The 20,857-nt window shown below is 38.1% G+C and overlaps 1 protein-coding gene across 1 annotated transcript in view; it reads left to right on the top strand.

Moving 5' to 3' along the window:
- LOC122550054 (ras-related protein Rab-18) overlaps positions 1-20,857 on the top strand; it is a 43,598-nt gene that overhangs the window by 18,438 nt on the left and 4,303 nt on the right. The window contains exons 3-5 of the mRNA XM_043690511.1: positions 1,497-1,558; positions 19,277-19,349; positions 19,546-19,664. Of these exons, the coding sequence (XP_043546446.1) occupies positions 1,497-1,558; positions 19,277-19,349; positions 19,546-19,664 (254 nt within the window). The remainder of the gene's footprint in view (positions 1-1,496; positions 1,559-19,276; positions 19,350-19,545; positions 19,665-20,857) is intronic.

Raw genomic sequence — 20,857 nt, 5'->3', positions numbered from 1 at the left:
GGCATCTGTTGATGAAATTGCACGGGTATCTGTTTTTGGCGAATACATTGTATAGGTGTTCTTCTTCATCTTTTTGCAGTTCTGGTGTACTGCAGTGTGTTGTGGCCCTTTTGAATAGTGTCTTGATGCAACAACTTTTGTGTGTGTTGGGGTGGTTGCTTTCGTAGTTTCGGACTTGGTCTGTGTGTGTGGCTTTCCTGTATATCTTTGTGGTGAATTCTCCGTTAGGTGTTCTCTGTACCATCACTCTAGAAATCCTTAGTAGCCACACACGCAGATGACAAGCAACATGAGTTTGACTGGGACAACACTACTATTATAGGACAAGCCAAACAGAGAAAAACCAGGGAATTCCGAGAGGCATGGCATTCATCCACAGATTCAATCAATAATCACATCGACCAGGATCCAATATACCAGCCACTGCAGCGGACAGCTGGAACTGACAACCGGAAGCAGCAGATACAAATCACTATAAATGCCGGAGGAAACATGACAGAAGCGCTTCACAGGAGGCTCCCAAGCACTGAGGATGTTACCTAGACAGGGGATGAAACGTCTGCAACACAAATTCCCAGCTCGGTGAACACAACCACAACAACGAGCACCCGAGCTACAGATCTTCTCACAGACTTTGACCAGTTACACTCTGTTTCACCCTCTTCCATTGGGCAGAAGATGCAGAAGTTTGAAAGCATGTACTAACAGATTCAAGAACAGCTTCTTCTGTGCTGTTGTCAGAATTTTAAATGGACCTCTCATTTTTAGAGTTCACCTTTCTCTGCACCTTCTTTGTAGCTCCAATGCTATATTTTAGATTCTATTCTATTACCCTGTTATACTTATGCAAGGTATGATTTGCCTGGATAGCATGCAAAACAGCAATTTTCACTGTATCTTGGTACATGTGAATAATAAATCAAATCAAAAAATATAAGCTGCAGATGCTTATTTTGGATTTTAAAATATGCACGAATTAAACTTCAGAGCCTGTTAGAGAGAAAATATTAATGAATTATTGTGGAAGTGATAATTACATTAATTCACAAAGAAAAGATTTTCTCAGCATCTTGTTCCTCAGTATTGAGAAAACTGAAGCCATTGTGTTTGACTGCGGGATAAAAACTCCTTTTCCAACCACAAACCTTGCTCCTTTCTCGACCTGTTTCCATCTTTTTAACATCACTTAATTCTATTCTTCTTCCTATTGCAAAAGCTCTAATCTATACCGTTTATTGCTTGTGCACCTATAGGATATAGGCAGCAGCACTAAAACAAACTGCTACCAAGATCAATTTGTCCATTATCTCTATGCTTGTGATCCTCTGTTGACTCCCGGCTAAAAAAACAAACCCCAGTTTTAAAATTCTACTTTTGCACCTATTTCATACATTTGTATATATGATAGTGGGATTGATCATTATTCAGATTAAATACAAAATAATGTAATTATTTCAGAATTAAGATTAATAGTTTATGCATGTGTTTTTATGCAGGTGTTGACTTCAAAGTAAAAACAATTGCAGTTGATGGAAATAAAGCAAAACTTGCAATATGGGTGAGTCAAAACAAATTCAAAAGAGTGTTCTTTAGATTGCACTGTATTTGACAACAGATTAACCCTGTTTAAAGTTCTGAAGGAGGAATCTCTGGTCTGGGTAAAATTATACCATAAAATTGTATAGACTTGTCCATAAAGGCAGCAACATCATCGCCAATTAATTTTCAGTGCCAGTAGTGCTGTCCTCTAATTCCTGGTTTCAGTCCATTTATTAGTGCAGTGAATGTGTTCTGGTGACTTTATTTTTTTCCAGGCTGCTTGACCCTTTTAACAGCTCAATCATGTAATATTTGTAATCTGTTTATCACAGTCCTGTTTTGTTATTTCTCTTCACATGATTCAAGGCAGTGCTTTGAAATATTGCTTGCCACTGTATCTGTTTCAAAAAGCAATGCCAGCTGTCGAGCTTACCCTGTTGCTTTCTGATTGGACTTTAAGCATTGTTTAGGGTTAACATGGTGTCAAATTTATGTATTCAGTGACTAATTGCAGCAACATTATCACAACAAAGTGCTAGAGAAACCTATGTCTGGCAGCATCTTTGGAGAGAGAAATCGAGTTAATATTTCCGAGAGTAAGGACTCTTTCCACAATGGTTCGGTCTATCAGATTCTATTAAACTGGTAATGTTAATACTGTGTCTTGCTTCACAGATGTTGCCTGATCTGCTCAGTTTCTCGTGCACTTTGTTTTTATTTCCGATTGCCAACATTCACAGTATTTTGTTTTAATTACCATAATAGTGAATGTATTGCCGTAAAACTAAGGCAACATGAGAAACTACAAGTAAAAAGATCTAATACCTTTTTTTTTAATCAAGCAGGATAGTTTGAGTATAGCCATACAATTTGTTATGTCCTTAAGTCACTTGGCATCTCATGATGATTCTGAGCCAAAGACAGTGTTGAATGGGTTAAAAACATAGGCATTTCAAATATCGAAATGTGAAAGGCATCCAGCATTCCAGATCTAAGTATGATGTCAACTCTAGAACTCATCAGTCCATTGTAAGTCCTTTTAATTTGAAAAGAAAGCACAAACTTCAAGCTCACCTATAGATAAAAGTGTAACTCTGCCAAGATTGGCAAAGGAGAGAGAAATTTCAGAAAGCATTAGCTGAAAAATCCATTTCAAGTCAGCCTTGGATTCAGAAGTTGAGTCCATACCTCTTCATAATGATGTCTGTGCAATGGCAAGGGATGTTTTAGTATAAAGAAATGATGCTGACTTGTTCAAAGCTCACGAAGCTGAAATAGTTCTCATGATGAAAGTAAACCTTCCATGAAACTCTCCAAAAGTGATCCTTAGCTAGATTTTGCAGCATTCAGCCCTTTGTTCTCTCAGCTGTGGTCTGCTTGATAGTACTTTCCCTATAGATCAGAAGTATGCCATAAGGATCAGTGCTGGGTCCATTGCTTTTCATGGTATACTCTCTTCTTCAGAAATGCCTGATGAAGGGCTTATGCTGGCGACATCGATTCTCCTGCTCCGATACTGCCTGACCTGCTATGCATTTCCAACACCACACTCTTGACTCTGATCTCCAGCATCTGCAGTCCTCACTTTTCTCCCACTGCTTTTCATTTATACAAATGATTTGGTTGTGAACATAGGAGGTATAGTTACAAAGTTTGCCGATGACTCCAAAATTGGAAGTGTAGTGGACAGCGAAGAAGGCTACCTTAGAGTACAATGGGGTCTTGATCAGATTGGCCAATGGGCTGAAGAGTGGGAGATGGAGTTTAATTTGGATAAATGTGAGTTGCTGCAGGACTTATACACTCAATTGGAAGGTCCTGAGGAGTGTTGCTGAACAAAGAGAGTGCAGGTTCATAGTTTCTTGTAAGTAGAATCTTGGGTAGGTATAATAATGAAGGTGTTTGGTATGCGAGCTTTTATTGATCAATGTATTGAGTATAGAAGTTGGATCATGTTGCAGCTGAACAGGACATTGATTAGGCTACTTTTGTAATACTGCTTGTAGTTCTGGTCTCCCTGCTGTAGGAAGAAATTTGTGAAACTCAAAGGTTTTGAAAAGATGTAGAAGGTTGTTACCAGGATTGGAGGGTTTTAGCTATATGGAGAAACTGAATAGGCCGGACTATTTTTCTGGAGCATCTGGGGCTGAGGGGTGACCTTATAGAGGGATATGGTAGGGTGAATAACACCTGGGGTGGGAGTGTCCAAAACTAGAGGGCATAGGTTTAAGGTGAGAAGAGAAAGATTTAAAAGAGACCTAAGGGGTAACTTTTTTATGCAGAGGGTGGTGCATGTATGGAATAAGCTGCCAGAGGAAATGGTGGAGACTGGTACAATAACATGTAAAAGGCATCTGGATGGATACATTAATAGGAAGGGTTTGGAGGCATATGGGCCAAGAGCTGGCAAATGGGACTAGACTAATTTAGGACATCTGGTTATCATGGACATGTTGGAATGAAGGGTCCGTTTATGTGCTTTGCAACTTTATGACTCTAAGAACTGCCAAATGGAGGTGCACGGTGCTAGAGAGAGGAAACCAAAGTATTGTCAGTGGGGAACAGAAATGCAGTTCTGCACCCAGACTTTAATGCAAAACTCATAGTGTAGTAATGCAGCACGGCACAGGTATTATGCTCAACTGAAATGGAGAAATAGTGGTGACGTCAATGGACGAATAATCCAGAGGCCAGTACTCTGGGAGATGCCTTCACACTCGTTGAACTTAATTTAAGTTAATAACTCTGGAATTGATATCTAGGGTCAGTGATCATGGCAAGGCAGTTATCATTTGTTCTGAAACCTCTTTTTAGGGAAGGAAACCTGCCGTTCTTACCTGGACCATCCTTCATGTGATTCTAGACCCAAAGCAATGTGGTTGACTCTTGACTGCGCTCTGAAATGGGCTAACAAGTTCAAAAGCTGTATTTTCTTGAGAATGGAAATGAAAGAATGGAGAATAAAATACATTGTTGGAGATGCTATCCTCCATATCATAATTTTAAATCGAGCCCATTCGATTCTCCGCTTGATGTAAGAGGTAATATCACACTGTTTCAAGGAGAGCAGGGGAGATATTCCAGTGCCCTGGTCAATATTTAACCTTGAATCATCATAAAAGCAGATGATCTGATCATTAATACATTACTCCTTGTAGGAGTTTGCTGTGTACAAACTGACTGTCTTGTTTTGTGCATTGCTATAGTAATGATACACTTGGAAGTAATTTATTGGCTATAAAACCATTGTGACTTTCTGTCATTGTGAAACATGGAATGTAAAAGCAAGTCTTTTTTTTTAGATTTTGGTTAACTTTTGAAGTTATTGATCTCCTCTATTCAGTTCTACCTGATCTGTCTGCGTTGAAGACTACCATCCTAAAACTTTCCCCAATAATCTGAGTGCTTCCTTCCTTTAATCTGGTTGTTCTTGTATTAATTATTGAGATGCATTTGTAATCTGGAGGTCACTAATTTTGAGATCATGTTTTTTAGTCTATAACCTAGTCTATAGACTTCTTTTAGTCTGTGGCTCAGTGGTCAGCACTGCTGCCTCACAGCACCAGGGACCTGGTTCCCACCTTGGGTGTCTCTGTGTGGAGTTTGTATAATATCTCAATGTCTGTGTGGATTTCCTCCAGGTGCTCCAGTGTCTTCCCATAATCCAAAAATGTGTAGATCAGGTGAATTGGCCATTCTAAATAGCTCACAGTGTTAGGTGCATTAGTCAGGGGTAGGGTAGAGGAATGGGTCTGGGTGGGTTACTCTTTGGAGAGTATGTGTGGATTTGTTGGTCTGTCTCCATACTTTTGGGAATCTTATCTAATCTAACCTAATTCTGGAGCTGCTTTTTTAGGAGCAGAATTGTGTTCCACATGATTGACTTGGCATCAGGGATGGTGGTGTATGCTGAGAGCTACCTCCCTGTCTTTGCTACTTCTACCATGACCCTCACCTCTCACTTCCTTGATCCGAGGGCTTTGTTGAATGTAGTCATTGGCGCCAGCTATTGAAGCCATGGATTAAAGGTTGGTTACATGGAGTCCAGACATATATTTTTATAGTACAGAATATTATTTCAACTTGCACACCACAAAATTTCATCAACATTCATTACTTGTTCACCCTGTCAACATCCAGTGCAATTCTCACCTGCCTATCACTTAATTAACACATGACAATTATATGTCCCTGAGTTTCATCTGGTTTCTGACATCCCTGCCAGATCCTAGTAAATGATTAGTCCAGCCACAGCCTTCCCAATGATGCCGCTAAATACCAAAGAGCTGCCAGCCTCAAATGCCTGGCAGTTGACGGGTGGCAGTTCTGCCTTGAGTTTTTTGTCCCACAAAAGACTTGCTGTTAACCTGTTGAGAGCCTGATTGGCAAAGGTTAGGGTGGGCTTTTCTAAAAAGAGATGATGAGGGTCTAGCTGGCTTCCAAGATCACTTTTACCACTATAAGATTCTTCCACTATTGACTAGCCAGAAATAACTTCCAGATAAGAATGCACTACATAAGCATTGTTGCACTCCATATCTTACATGCCACAATTATGTGGATTTTTGTGGTCAGTTGTCAAGCAAGGATTCTGCTCGTTGATCACAAGCAAAATTGAAGACACAAATCCAGCAGTTTCGGTGATGGCAATTTTCCCATTCCTTATAATAGTTTGAATCTGATACCAAATCAAGGGGATGTCTTAGTGTGCAGTAGCATTGATGTCAGCAGGCAGGGATAAGCAACTAATTAAACCTGAAATACTCTCAAACCAAGGTACAAAGTTAGAAATACTTAAAATCCTTAATTTTTGAAATATCATTAAGGTAGCAAAATAAATGTGAGCTGTATTAAGATAGAGCTAAAACAGAAATAAAGACTTGTTTTTAAAACATCAATTTTTTAAAATCATGATTGATATTTCCACAAATATGAAATTGGGTTTTCACAGTCAGTAAGGCACTTGATAATAATTCAGGTAAGTATGTCATTTAAAAAATCAAAATACAGTTCATTCAACAAATTGTAACATTTTCCATGATTTTCAGAACTAGACTAGCAATGTTAGAATTAACATTCTTGTCAATCCATGTTTGTAAGGTAATTAGCAGTCTCTGATAGTTTGCATGTCACGCCGCATGGGAGAATATAGACTTAGTGACACTTGAAGGTTCTGTTCATGTCAGCGGAATAATGGAATAGACCTTAGTTGTTCACTAACTCAGTTATGATTTCACTGTGTTAATGTTCTTGAGTAATTGTTTATTGTTGATAAACTCAAGGAACTTGATTTTTTTTAGTGAGCTTTTTTGCTTCTGATTGTTATCTCTGATCCTTCCAATGCTTCGTTTTTACTCTGTATCTGTCATTGTCATTGTCTTTTACAATTCATTTTTAATTCTTAGCACTAAATAATAAATAAGTAGAATTAATAATTAGAAATAAACTTAGGGTTACCTATATGAAAATGAAATTTAGTAGTATTTGAGAAGGGGCAATTCTGACTGACCAACCTCCATGATTTTGATGGATGCTACCAATGCTACTCCAGCTAATGTCAAATAATACTACTGCTGCTATTTTGGATCACTATTTGCAAGTACCTCAGCCAGTTCAGGAGCAAATACTTACCATAAACTATGGGGAATATTTCTGGATCGGGGCTTGCCCTGTCTGCTTTAAGTCTTTGGACTTTGTCCAGTGAAAAAATCAACAAGCATCAATCAACATTTTTTTCAAATTACTTAAGAATAATAATTTATGACTATTGTAGCACCTGATATAGATTAACTGAGATCAAAATTGAATTACTAAAATTCCAGAGAGATTGCCTTGGATTCAGAAATAGATTGATCTTCCTAACAGTGCATCAGGGAAGTAGCCCAACTTAGATTTTTGTACACTGTGTATATGCCAGAAAGTATTTTGCCTTGTCTATGTATTTGTAACAATCAATATTGTGAACTGAATGAATACCCTGTATGATCAGGAGAGCATCCACTTCATTTGAGCCTGTAATTCAGTAATATGAACTCTTGATGACTGCAGCTGTTTTAGTCCTTTCCTCCAGAAATTTTCAGGAGGCCAAGGCTTTCAATTTCTTTCTGGAGATGTAATATTGCCTCTAATAACTACCTTGGCTGCTTCTCACAAGAGAATTGGCAGAAGTCCCTTCTTGTGGTTATTCTCCAAGAACATGGCAATTTGATTTGTAACGTGAAACAAGAATCTGGTCATCCAACAGGGAGCTGTTGAAGCATGACTTAAGTTCTCTGGCAGAACACCTATGGAAAGGGTAAAGGGCACAGTGTTCTAATCATACTATTGACCCAGTTTCACATCTTGGATTATGACAAACTGGGGAGTGTGGATGGACTGAGAGTGGGGAATTGTTGGTTCAGAAACATGAGTAAGAATTGAGTCAAAAATCAAGGTTGTCAGATTGTGCAGAGAGATTTTGATCTCAGTTAAGTCTTGTAAATACAAGACTTGCATCTGTTTTAAAGGTCGTGTCCGTTTTGCAAATAATACATTGTTTAGTAAATGATCTATTGCAGGATTGAGAATGCAGTTAAAATATCTTGTAGGTCTAGGGTTTAATGCCAGAAAAGAAAATATCTCTGCTAAAAGTTTAACGTTTGAACATAACTGCTAGCAGTTTGATTGATTGTTTAGTTTTTCTTATAGACTTAGCTTTATTCAGACAGTTCCCTCCCAGAGGCTTACTTATCATAAGCCATGGAGAAATGTTCTGAATTAGGAACAGTAACCCAGCATATATTTAGAATTGATAAGTAATTGATGTCGGCAAAATTTAAAATAATACATTAGAAACTAAAGTTAGCAGCACACGCACTTTGCGTGCGTGTTCAGTTTGAATTTTTTTTGGTGCATTTAAAATTATGATTTGAGTCTTGGCAATCTGTGGAGAATTGAAAGTGAAGTTTGACCACTAATAACGATGTCAACAACTGCAAGCAACTTTTCACATTACATACAGACAGTGCAAGTTCTAAGCTTGTTTGCAAAAACAGCCTAAATTCCTGGCTCCATGGATCTGTAGTAGACATTGGTTCACCTCTTCCAACTTGTTCACTATCTTTAAACTTGCTAGAAAATTGTGGCATAAATTCATCACTGTCGGATCAGGCAGTACAGCACTTTAAATATGGTGTTCATTGTTAATTTCACAGTTGAAGTGAATTCTGGGTCTTTGCTTTTAACACTTGAATAGATTTGTCTAAATCTATTTTGATGTTTCTTTAACAAAAAAATCTTTCAATTTAATTGACCACCAGAAGATAGAGTGCCTCGGTTTGACCTGTCATTGCCGTTTCTCTCTCTAAATATTTTATCTGTAAAACACAGGAAAATTATTATCCCTAAGTTTCATTTTGGATATGACTCTGGCTAAATGTGTAGCAAAATGCATGATTGGTTTTTCTGGTTTTCTGCCAATTGTTTTGTTCCCCATTTCTCTAAAATTATGTACTATTATAATTCCACTGACAATAGCATTTCACCCTTAAACCATAATCAACTTACTTCAGTCATGAGCCTTGCATACTAAACTGTAAAGAATTTTAATGCTCAGTGTGGTCTGTTGTGAAGCTTGGAATCATTTTCATATGCAAATACAAAGTTCTAAGCTTAATTGACTGAAACAGCACACTTATATAATTGGTGACATTTCAGTCTTATTAGGCACAAATTGTGACTGTTTATTAACTTGAACTTTTGCCGATACCTTTTATTAAGTTCAATAAGTCAATACAAAATGGTTTGTATTCAGCAGTAAATATTCACATTTGTAAGAACTGTATGCCATGACTGTAAAACAAAAAAGTGATTGATCCTTATGCTGCAACATGTATTTTTGAAATATCATCAACTGGAAACCTTTTGCTAACATCAATGATTGCTCATCTGACTATTGAAATTAAAATATTTAACTTCACATGAATAGTCCAAATGAAAATTTGGACTCTTTAATAACATTACAAGAATTGCATCAGTTTTAGTGGTAAATAATGGCCCCCAGAAACTAGTTAGTTCATTGTTTCAGATTTGTGAATTATTTCTGTGGCTTCTTAGTGCACCATATGAAATATATTCTTACAATATCTGGAGGCTAAAGAATGATTCTGTTCACCATATTGTCTGATACAAAAATGATGAAATAAAAAAGCCTTACAAATGGAAATGATTTTCATAGCTTAGTGGGAAATGTAATGTGTCCTGATTTGAGTTTAAGAATTTAGAGTGAAAGTTATTTATATACATATGCACATGCTTGTGTGGAGATGTATATGTCTGCATATGTATGTGATATTTAACAGCAAAGCAAATGTGTAATATCAGGCAGGATATTGAACTTCGTAAGAATAGGATAAAGACATTTCTCTGCAATGATATTCAATCTATGTTTGACTGCGTAATTAGAATTTGCCTTTAATTTATAATTGTCCTGTACTAAAATAATTGTCTCAAAGTTACTTTGTTAGTTTTTGACTTTGCTCTTGAGATCAGTATATTTTGAATCTTCATAATATTTTTCATGTCCAGCCTGGTGGTTTTGTTTGTGGCTTTAACATTTAAATCATGTTTCTGTCTGTAGTGATCTCACGTGCAGTCTAAACTTGATGTTTTATGGACTGATGCAATACTTGCCTTTTCTCCTGTTAGTTTAATTGGGAAGTTAGAGTCTATTATAGACAATGTAACGGCAAAGCATTTGGAAATCCATGGCTTTTGCCCGAAACGTCAATTTTACTGCTCCTCGGATGTTGCCTAAGCTGCTGTGCTCGTCCAGCACCACTAATCCAGAATTTGGAAATCCATATTATAATCAATTAGAGCTTCACGAAGAAGAAATGCTTAACTAATTTATTGAAATGTTTTGAGGTGCCACCAAGCAAGATAAAAGTGAATCATTAAGCTGCAATATATTGAGATTTCCAAAAATCATTTTGATAAGGTTGTGTATGTAAGCCTGCTTAATAAGTTAAGAACCTACAGGGTTTGGGGGTAGCATATTAGCCTGAGTAGAAGATTAGCTAACTATTAGAAAATGGAGTTATGATAAAAGGGACCTTTGCACAATGGCAACTTATAACTAGTAGAGTACCAAGTGGATCAGTGCTGGGACCACAGTTATTTACAATATATTATGTGATCCTCAGCTTCTTATCACTGAACAAATCAGATCCCAGAATGCAATATGGCTTGATAAATCTTTTGTTAATTTGCTGGTTTTAGTGAGGTCTTTCACCAACACACAAGTCTGTGTAATGCTGCAAGTTAGTTTCAACAAAAAACAAATTTATTATGCAAAAGTATAATAAACTGTTCACACGTAATTCTCTTATGATTTTGAAACACATGGTAAAATACAATCCTGTTAATCTCAAAAGCACTGCACACCAGAGAAAATTCCCATGTCTTCCTTATTTATAGGGCTTAACTGTGGCTTCAATTCCCTGTCTTGAGAAACTGATGGCCTTTCCTTGGAGCCTTGGTGTTTAGACTTTCTCCGCTTCAAATAACTCCTCTGTGGTTGTAACTAAACATGTCTGGTCTGGAACTAACTAGCTAAACTGCTCACACTAAGGTAACATATTTCTTAATAGCTCTAAACCATCTCCTTTGGTAAGGAACAACTGAAAAACACATCCAATTTCAGCCAATATTTCTGCAAAACTATTAAACTGAAACACACAAGAATTTTTCTAAGCTATGGGTATTTCCCCAATTCCAAAATAATTCCATAATCCGGACTTGTCCGACCTGCCTAGCTCCTTTTCCACCTATCCACTCCACCCTCTCCTCCCTGACCTATCGCCCTTCATCTCCTCCCCCACTGGTCTGTTGTGCTCTGTGCTGCTCTCTCCCCACCCCCACCCTCCAGCTTATCTCTCCACGCTTCAGGCTCGCTGCCTTTATTCCTGATGAAGGGCTTTTGCCCGAAACGTCGATTTTGAAGCTCCTCGGATGCTGCCTGAACTGCTGTGCTCTTCCAGCACCACTGATCCAGAAATCTGGTTTCCAGCGTCTGCAGTCATTGTTTTTACCTATTTGAATGCATCATCTACTGCACTATTCACTTTGCTTGCTTGTCAACTATCTCCATGTAATCAAATTCCCATTGACCTCCACCAGCTTCCAATAGTTATAGAGATGTATAGCTTGCAAACAGACCCTTCGGTCCAATTGGTCCATCCCGACCAGATATCCTAACCTAATCTAGTCCCATTTGCCAGCACTTGGCCCGTATCCCTCTGAATTCGTCCTATTCATATACCAATCCAGATGCCATTTAAATGCTGTAATTGTACCAGCCTCCTCCATTTCCTCTGGCAGCTCATTCCATACACTCACTACCCTTTGCATGGAAAAGTTGTCCCTTAGGTTCCTTTTATATCTTTCCCCTCTCACCATGAACCTACGCACTCCAGTTCTGGATTCCCCCACCCCAGGGAAAAGACCTTGTCTATTTAACCTATCCATGCCTCTCATGATTTTATAAACCTCTATAATGTCACCCCTCAGCCTCCAATGCTCCAGGCAAAACAGCCCTAGCCTATTTAACCTCTCCCTTTAGCTCAAATCCTCCAACCGTGGCAACATTGTTGTAGATATTTTCTGAACTCTTTCAAGTTTCACAACATACTTCCAATTGGAATGCAACACTCCAAAAGTAGCATAATCTCAGTGTAAGGTCAAACCATTTAGATTAGAGTGGTGCTGGAAAAGCGGAGCAGGAAAATCGACGTTTTGGGCAAAAGCCCTTCATCAGCCATTCCTGAAGGGCTTTTGCCCGAAACATCGATTTTCCTGCTCCTCAGATGCTGCCTGACCTGCTGTGCTTTTCCAGTAGCACTCTAATCTAAACTCTAGTTTCCAGCATCTGCAGTCCTCACTTTTGCCTGGTCGAACCATTTAACACATTGATATGGAGGACTTCCTTTTTAGAGGGTAATGAGTCTGTGGAATTCCTTACTGTAAAGGGTTGTAGAAGCCGGCTGATTGAGAATATTCAGGGTTGATATTCCTTTTTAATCGACAAGGGAATGAATGGTTATGGGAAAAGAAAGGAAAGTGAAATTGGGGTTATCATGTCAGCCATGATTTCATTAAAAAGTGAACAGACTAGATGGTATGAATACCTTAATTCTGTTCCTATGCCATGTGTCTTTTTGACAATTGCATGGATGAAAACATCTTGTTATGGCTAAGGAGCCTGTGTTCTGAATGAAAGTTTAATTGGTTTTGTGCTCCATCTTGGTATTCCAGTTTATGGTACCAGCCTTTTACATAACTCTTGCGAGGTAGCATCAACCAGGTGGAAAGATTAGCAACCAGGTGCAAGGTAGAAATGCAGAATGTGTTGTATGAATAATCATTGACCAGCTACTGTTTGTAAAATAGCACAGTTCTGGTCTGTATTTCTCTAAACTTCATTTTGAAGAAATGTACAGGCAGCGCTGGCAAATTTTCTTACAGTCTCAAATAGCAGTGTGACAATTGCTAATCTGATTTTAGTTTTCAAGTGAGGGATAAATGTTAATCAGGAGACTGGGAAAGCTCACTTGCAACAGTAGTATAATGGAGTCTTTTGTGTGTATCTGAGAGGATAGACCAGGCTTATGATTAACATTTCATTCAAATTGTACGGCATATTTAGTTCTACAGAAGGACGTCAGACTAGTTTATACAAGCGTCGTTTTGTGTTTAGAAACACAGGAAGCATAAATTTAAAAAGACCTTTGTGCCATGGTTTTATGTGGTTCTATTGTTCCTTTGTAGAAAGCTAATTTTAAAAAAAAGTATTTGATATAGAATAAAGAGGAAGAAATGCATTTGTGAATCAAGTTTTTTGTTTTTCATACAGCCAATGAGGATAAGGGATAACTTATGATATTTGCGACATCAGTGGTTCTGATTTAGATTTGACATCATCCATCACAAAAGGGTGAAGCAGAATGAAATAAATAGCACTTGTTCACCAATGTTTTATTTGGGTTTCACAATATGAGACGAATTCCAGAAATGAAGCAAGACACTTTGCATCAAGGCACTTAATGAAATGTGCTATTGAGAGGAATTCTTAAACAGAAGATGATGTAAATTAAGGAAAGACTGTGAAGTGGCTGGAGTCATACCTGGGACATACGGAGGATGGTTGTGGAGTAGCCAATAGTTTGTGTCTGGACATCCCTGCAGGGTTTCGCAAAGCAATGTCATCAGTGATCTTCTGTCCATCATAAGGTCAGAAATGGAGCTGTTGACTGATGATCACATTTCACCCTCATTTTCAATTAAATGGGTAATGAAGCACTGTATGCCCACAGTCTGCAAGGTTTGGGCAGTGTCAAGCTGGGTTGAAAAGTGAAAAGTAGCATTTTATGCTGCCAGATTATGACCATTTCCAGCAAGAGAGATCTTGAACACTTCCGTTGATGTGAGTGACACTTGCAAACTGACCCACCTTCAACATACTGGTGAGTTACTATGATCCTGTTGAATTTCAGGTCAGATAGCACGCACTGTATAGGTGCTACATTTGTGTCAGGAACTGGATATTTTGCAGTGAGTGACTCACCATCTGACGCCAACCAGCCCAAAACAAACTGTCTCCATCTACAAGGCAGAAATCAGAACTGTGACCATGCATTCTCTACTTGTGTAGGTACAAGTGTAGTTTCAACCACATTCAAAGAATTCACCATCCAGGACACAACAGGTGTCTTGATCGGCGACTGGTCCATTAATTTAACTAACCACACCAGTTGTCTTGGTCACTGCATATATTTGCAGGATGCAGTGGTGGGGGACAGGATGCATGAGAAAACAGTCACCTCCAAGTTACATACTTTCTTGCTTTGGGCACGTACTGTTTTTTAGTGCTGACTCAAAATCTTAGAAATTCTTATATATCATAGAACATAGAAAAGTACAGCACAGAACAGGCCCTTTGGCCCACCATGTTGTGCCGAGGATTATTCCTAATCTAATATAAAATAACTTAACCCACGCATCACTCCATTCATTGCTGTCCATGTGTGCTTCCACCACCACTGGCAACACGTTCCATGCATTCACAACTTTCTGCGTAAAGAACCTACCTCTGACATCTCCTTTTATACCTTCCCCCTAATATCTTTAAACTATGGCTTCTTGTACCAGTCAATCCTGCCCTGAGGAAAAGTTTCTGGCTATTGACTCTATCTATTCCCCTCACTACCTTGTACACCTCGATCAAGTCTCCTCTCTTCCTCTTTCTCTCCAGAGAGAAAAGTCCAAGCTTATTCAACCTTTCTTCATAAGGCAAGCCTTCCAGTCCAGGCAGCATCCTGGTAAGCCTTCTTTGCACCCTTTCCAAAGCCTCCTTATCTTTCCTATAATAGGGCAACCAGAACTGGACACAATATTCGAAGTGTGGTCTCACCAGGGACTTGTAGATCTGCAGCAAAACCTTGTGGCTCTTAAACTCGATCCCCCTGTTAATGAAAGCCAAAACACATTATGCTTTCTTAACAACCCTATCCACTTGGGTGGCAACTTTGAGGGATCTATGTACTTGCACACCCAGATCCCTCTGTTCCTCCACACTGCCTAGACTCCTGTCTTTAATCCTATATATTCAGCATTCGAGTTCGACCTTCTAAAATCCATCACTTCGCGTTTATCCAGGTCAAACTCCATCTGCCATTTCTCAGCCCAGCTCTGCATCCTGTCTATGTCACACTGCAGCAGCCCTCGATACTATCAATGACACCTCCAACCTTTGTGTCATTTGCAAATTTACTCACCCACTCCTCAACCTCCTCATCCATTTATAAAAACTACAAAGAGCAGAGGCCCAAGAACAGAGCCCTGCGGTACCCCACTCAACACTCTCCTCCAGGCAGAATACTTTCCATCTACAACCGCTATCTGCCTTCTGTCAGCCAGCCAATTCTGAATCCAGATAGCCAAATCTCCCTGTATCCCATACTTCCTGACTTTATGAATGAGCCTGCCTTGGGGAACCCTATCAAATGCCTTGCTGAAGCCCAGAATGCACCACATCCATTGCTTGGATAGGTTTGGACCTGTCTTGACACCTCCTCGAAGAACTCCATAAGATTTGTGAGGCATGACCTGCCCCTCACAAAGCCATGCTGACTGCCTTTAATCACACTATGCTTTGCCAAATAGTCATATGGGAGTACCCTAACCAATACTGTCTGTAGTGTTTCAAAAGTAAAGCTCACTAACACCTGATTGTTGTTTTGATGAAGCCTACATGCCAATAATTTTTTTTAGGAAGAGAAATATAAACAGTGTGAGAAGCAAGTACAAGAATAGGTTTAGATGAGGTGGGCACAAACTTGTTAAGCCTTGTGTTGTGCAGTACTAAAGCTAAACACCAAATTTGATCCTTAAACACTTGTTGTCTGACTGCACGGTCTCCTGGAGCAGATCTGGCTACAGGTACATTGGAGAGTACTAAAACCAAATTAGCAGTCGGTGGTGGCTTATCATTGCAACAAAGTTTGCAATAATTTATATCCGATTTCGTTGGAATGATTAGGAAGTTAATTGTTGAAAGTTTGGCCATCTCAACTTCCGGATATCACTGCAGGGGTTCCTCGAAGCTGTGTCCTAAGCCCTGCTATCGTCAGCTGTTTCATCTATAACCTGCCCTGCATTATAACATCAAAAGTGGAGATGGTTGCTGATTGCGCAATGTTTAACACCATTCACATTTCCTCAGAATGAAGCAGTAGGTGTCCAAATGGTGTAAGATCTGAACAATATCTAGGCTTGGGCTGTCAAACAGCAACATTTGCAACATGCACAAGTGCTGGGTAATGGCCATTTCCAACATCTGAGTATTGCAATTGCTCTTTGACATTCATTGGCATTGCCATCACTAAATCCTCCACTGTTTATATCCTCGGGTTTACCTTTGACCAGAAACTGCACTGAAATAGCTATGCAAATGCTACAGAGGTCAGATATGATGAACAGCTACGTTTTTGATGTGTTTTCACATGAGCAAAATTTAGTGTTATTATAAAGATGTTATGGTGAAAGGGCAATTGTTGAAGAGTGTAAATGTGGGAATATGCAAAGTTAATTCAGTCTCGAGTGGCTAAATGTTCATTTTGGCCTGTCGTTAGCAATGCTTTAGTTACCTCAAACTTCTTTCTCTGCCCTTTTTAAAACATTTACTGAGCTGGGTCTCCTGACATTAGTAGATCCAACTAATATCTACTGATTAGCAATTGTACCTGTTAATTTGTGCCATATGAGTAGTGTCTGAATGAGGAAAATTTAATGCAAACTCAATATTTAATTCCCAGTGCCAGGATGCTTACTGATTAGGATCTAGTACATTTCAGATGCTGATTTGCCAAACCATCATTAGAGATCCTGATGCCACCAGGGCATTCAACTGAGTACAAAATCTAAAATGAATGGTCTGCAATTATGTAGTAAAGCTAATTTATTTTGAATCACCTAAATAAATTACCAGAATGATTTGTTTCAGATAGAAGCTTACTAAAGACAATATCTAAAAATGCAAAAGTAAAATTCTGTGGAATCTAGAAATAAAAGCAAAATGTACTGTTTAATAATCAGCAGGGTGGGTATCATCTGTGGAGAGTGTGTTAAGATTTGAGATTACCATTAATTAGAAAGTACAAAAGTTCACGACGGCAATTGAAGCAGTTACCTTGTCACAGTCCACTCTTGCTAAGTCTTTGTTTAACAGAATTCTGTTAACTTGAGCTGTGTTGTTCATTAACATTATACATTTGGATAGGTTTGAAAGCCATCAAATAAATCACAAAATTCATAGAGTAAGTGATAACCTTTCACAGCCCTGGAGTTAACATGTGATTAAATTGGGTTTTGTTCGCCCTTCTGCTTGAACAAGTGTTCATGTCTTCTGCTATGAATATTGCTAAATCTAGGTAGAGTTTCAGATTTCAACTCTAATTTTGAGGAATGGTTAAAATCAAGGGCATATGTACTAGCTTAGCTGTAATGATTTCCTTGCTACTAAGAATGTCTTATTGTTTATAAATCTTTTCACCCTCTGGAACCAGTTATGTTACATATGGATCACTATCAGAACTGTCTTGCTCTCAAAAGTGAAGGAGTTCAGAAAAACCTGTCCCACCCATTCTTTTTGTTTAATTGCTTCTGTATCCTTCAAGTAAAATTCTTGGATTGGCTCAACTTCACATTTAATTCTTGACAATTTAGACAAACTTTTGGATCATTCGCTATGTAATTAATCTCCTTACCATTCCATGAGGTCACTTTTAAAAAATCTGTCGTCTTACCAATGTAGCTCGTTTTATAAGATCATCTGGCATCACCATCTGGCATGTTTAAAATTATGCTACTGGCTGCTTGGGTGCGTTCAATCTTCAGAAATAGTTTAAGAATTCTTGACTTTTATAAAGGTTGTATCTTAAAAAAAAACCCATAGACTTTGGCTGTTGCTGTCTTTAGCCATAGGGGGGCGCTTACAGCCAAATTATGGGTTTGTTACTCTGACATTTAGTGAGCTGAAATCCTCATGCTGTCATTGTTAAGACAAGTGGAATCTGCTGGGCTTTAGAATGTTGAATTTAGCAATAAGTGAAAAACCCTTTACAGTTGGTGAAGCATATACCATTAGTTTAGCATTGGCACGCTTACATACTTAATCTAATTCTACTTGCCAGAATTTTCCACACAATATTTGTTATTCTTCTCCATGTTAATCCATGCCACTAAATGGAGAAGCTTCTCATTTGTGCTGTCTGTCTGTTACCTTTATAAACATGCTTGCAACATTAATGCATCACTTTCTAGGATTTTTTAGGTACTGTTATCATTGGTTGTCTTTTGTTTTTAAAATATTCATCTGTTTGGCACTCTTTCCATAAAAGTTTTTTAATTTACTTGGATGAAATAGACTTGCTCAGGATTACTAAGATGCAGCTGTTTGAGCATAACAAATGTATTCAAGTAGTAGTAATGAGGTCAAAATACATATATGTTAAATGAAAATATAAATGAAGCGAGCAAGACTGAGTTTGTATTTTAGACAAAGCTCTCAGTAGTTTAAAAATTGAAACTAACAGAAATGTTTTGTCTTCAGTCCTTATTTGGACCTACAATTCCAAACATCAAATTTGTGTGGTGCTGGAAAAGCACAGCAGGTCAGGCAGCATCCGAGGAGCATTGGAATTGACGTTTCGTGCATAAACACTTCATCAGCCCTTCATCGGGCTTATGTCCGTAACGTCGATTTCCCCTGCTTCTTGGATGCTGCCTGATCTGTGCTTTTCCAGCACCACGTTCTGATCCCCAACATCTGCAGTCCTCATTTTCTCCTAATCAAATTGGATTTCAAGCATAAAATATTTATTACCTTGCAGTTAAAAAGTGACTTCATTTCTAGTTTAGAGGTTCCAGCTATTGTTTCATACAAATGGTTTAGTAGGTGAAATATGGTTGTATATTTCTCTTTTACAGAAGATATAATGAACACCTAAAATTAATTTTGTTTCATCTTTTCAAAAAATTCCAGCTGAGCACTTAATTAAGTTTTATTCTGCTTTAGCCAAATATTAATACTGTAAACTATTAAAATGTAACAAGGCAACTAAATGACAAATACAAAACTCTTTTCTCTCTACTCCACCTGACACCACTGTCATCATTTTATGTCATTGTTCTTTGATTTCAGGACACTGCTGGCCAGGAACGGTTCAGGACCTTGACTCCTAGTTACTACCGAGGGGCACAAGGTGTTATACTAGGTAAACGTCTGATTTCATACATACCATGTATTAATACTTTCAAATTTCTTAGCAATGTACCTTTTCTACCATAAAATAGGCTTTAGATATGAAGTCCCAAATATATTGCAGTCCAATTAACAATCCATTCAGTACTGCTTTGTCTTCAAGATTAAACTATTTGCATATAATAAATTTGGAAATGCTTTTCTTCCAGTGTATGATGTGACCAGAAGAGAGACCTTTGTAAAATTAGAAAATTGGTTGAATGAACTGGAGACATATTGCACAAGAAATGATATTGTGAAAATGCTAGTCGGAAACAAAATTGATAAAGTAAGTGCAGCAATTTAGATTTTGTTACGTTTCTTTATTTTTAGTTTATTGTACTGCATAATGTTATGCCTCTCAAATCTTATAAGTACCATATATACTCATGCAAAAGTCAAATTTTTTAGACTATGTTTTTAAAGGTTAAATTTATGGGGTCAACTATTACGTGGTTACTACTTTTGAGGGGCTGAATATATATATCATAATGAGCAGAAGCCCAAATAATAACTAAACGAGTAAAGAAAAAAAAGTTGCCACCTGACGCTGACCTGATGTGTCTTAAACTTGTGTGCCAAATTCTTACTATTTCCCTCCGTTTTCTCTCATCTGTTGTTTTAGTTTTTCAAACGAATAAACTAACTAAAAACAAATTCATTTCCTCACTGTAACATTTATGTAAGGATAATACCTTCACTCTCAAATGTTGCTCTGTTATCTGTGAAGAATTAGAGTTGATTTTTATGCAAGATGTATGGAAAATTCCAAATTATTTGGTCAAAAATAGGGGGTCGGCTTTTATGACATCGACTTTTACTCGAGTATATACTGCTAAGTTGTTTCTGAAATACCCTTTTCGATGGTAGAGTTGGGATTTGTTCCTTAATAGTGCCTGTTCTTAGTCCATAAATATTTTCAGGCAATTTGGTAGCATTAGCAGCTGAGTATTTTGTATTTAAAACGAAATAGAACTTAGCTATTTGAGCATGTCTATCTGCATTATGCTGTTTTTCCCAACATGCTGCAAGGCTAAGCCAGTAGATGGAGCAATGTACAGTACAGAGTGTTTTCACTGTAGAAGCAAAGTCCGATGGTTTTCTCTGCAGTTCGAAGTTTGTTGTTTATGTATGCAGGGATTTTCCATAGTCCAGACTAACCTGCTGGTTGGGAGACTGATTTCTGTTGAGACTTTTTATGTATGCGTGTGCATGCTTCATCCTTCATGTGTGCTCTGCCTCAAGGCACGTCCTTGTCTTATTGCTTGCTACTGATTATATAGATGCTTGTATAGATATTTTAAAGTTTCCTTTTGAATGATGCTATATCAAACTTTGTGTAATAATTTATTGTACTGCTGGTCATTTTGTGTTGGGACCATTCAATCCTTGCAAATCAGAATGCCAGCACTTTGCAATTTTTTAAAATCAGTTGAATGCTCCAACACTAACTAAAATGTTTCTGGTGTTGCTTAATAGTTT

Source organism: Chiloscyllium plagiosum, chromosome 5 (genome assembly GCF_004010195.1).
Source record: "Chiloscyllium plagiosum isolate BGI_BamShark_2017 chromosome 5, ASM401019v2, whole genome shotgun sequence".
Classification (NCBI taxonomy): domain Eukaryota; kingdom Metazoa; phylum Chordata; class Chondrichthyes; order Orectolobiformes; family Hemiscylliidae; genus Chiloscyllium; species Chiloscyllium plagiosum.
This window is presented reverse-complemented; position numbering and strand designations above follow the sequence as displayed.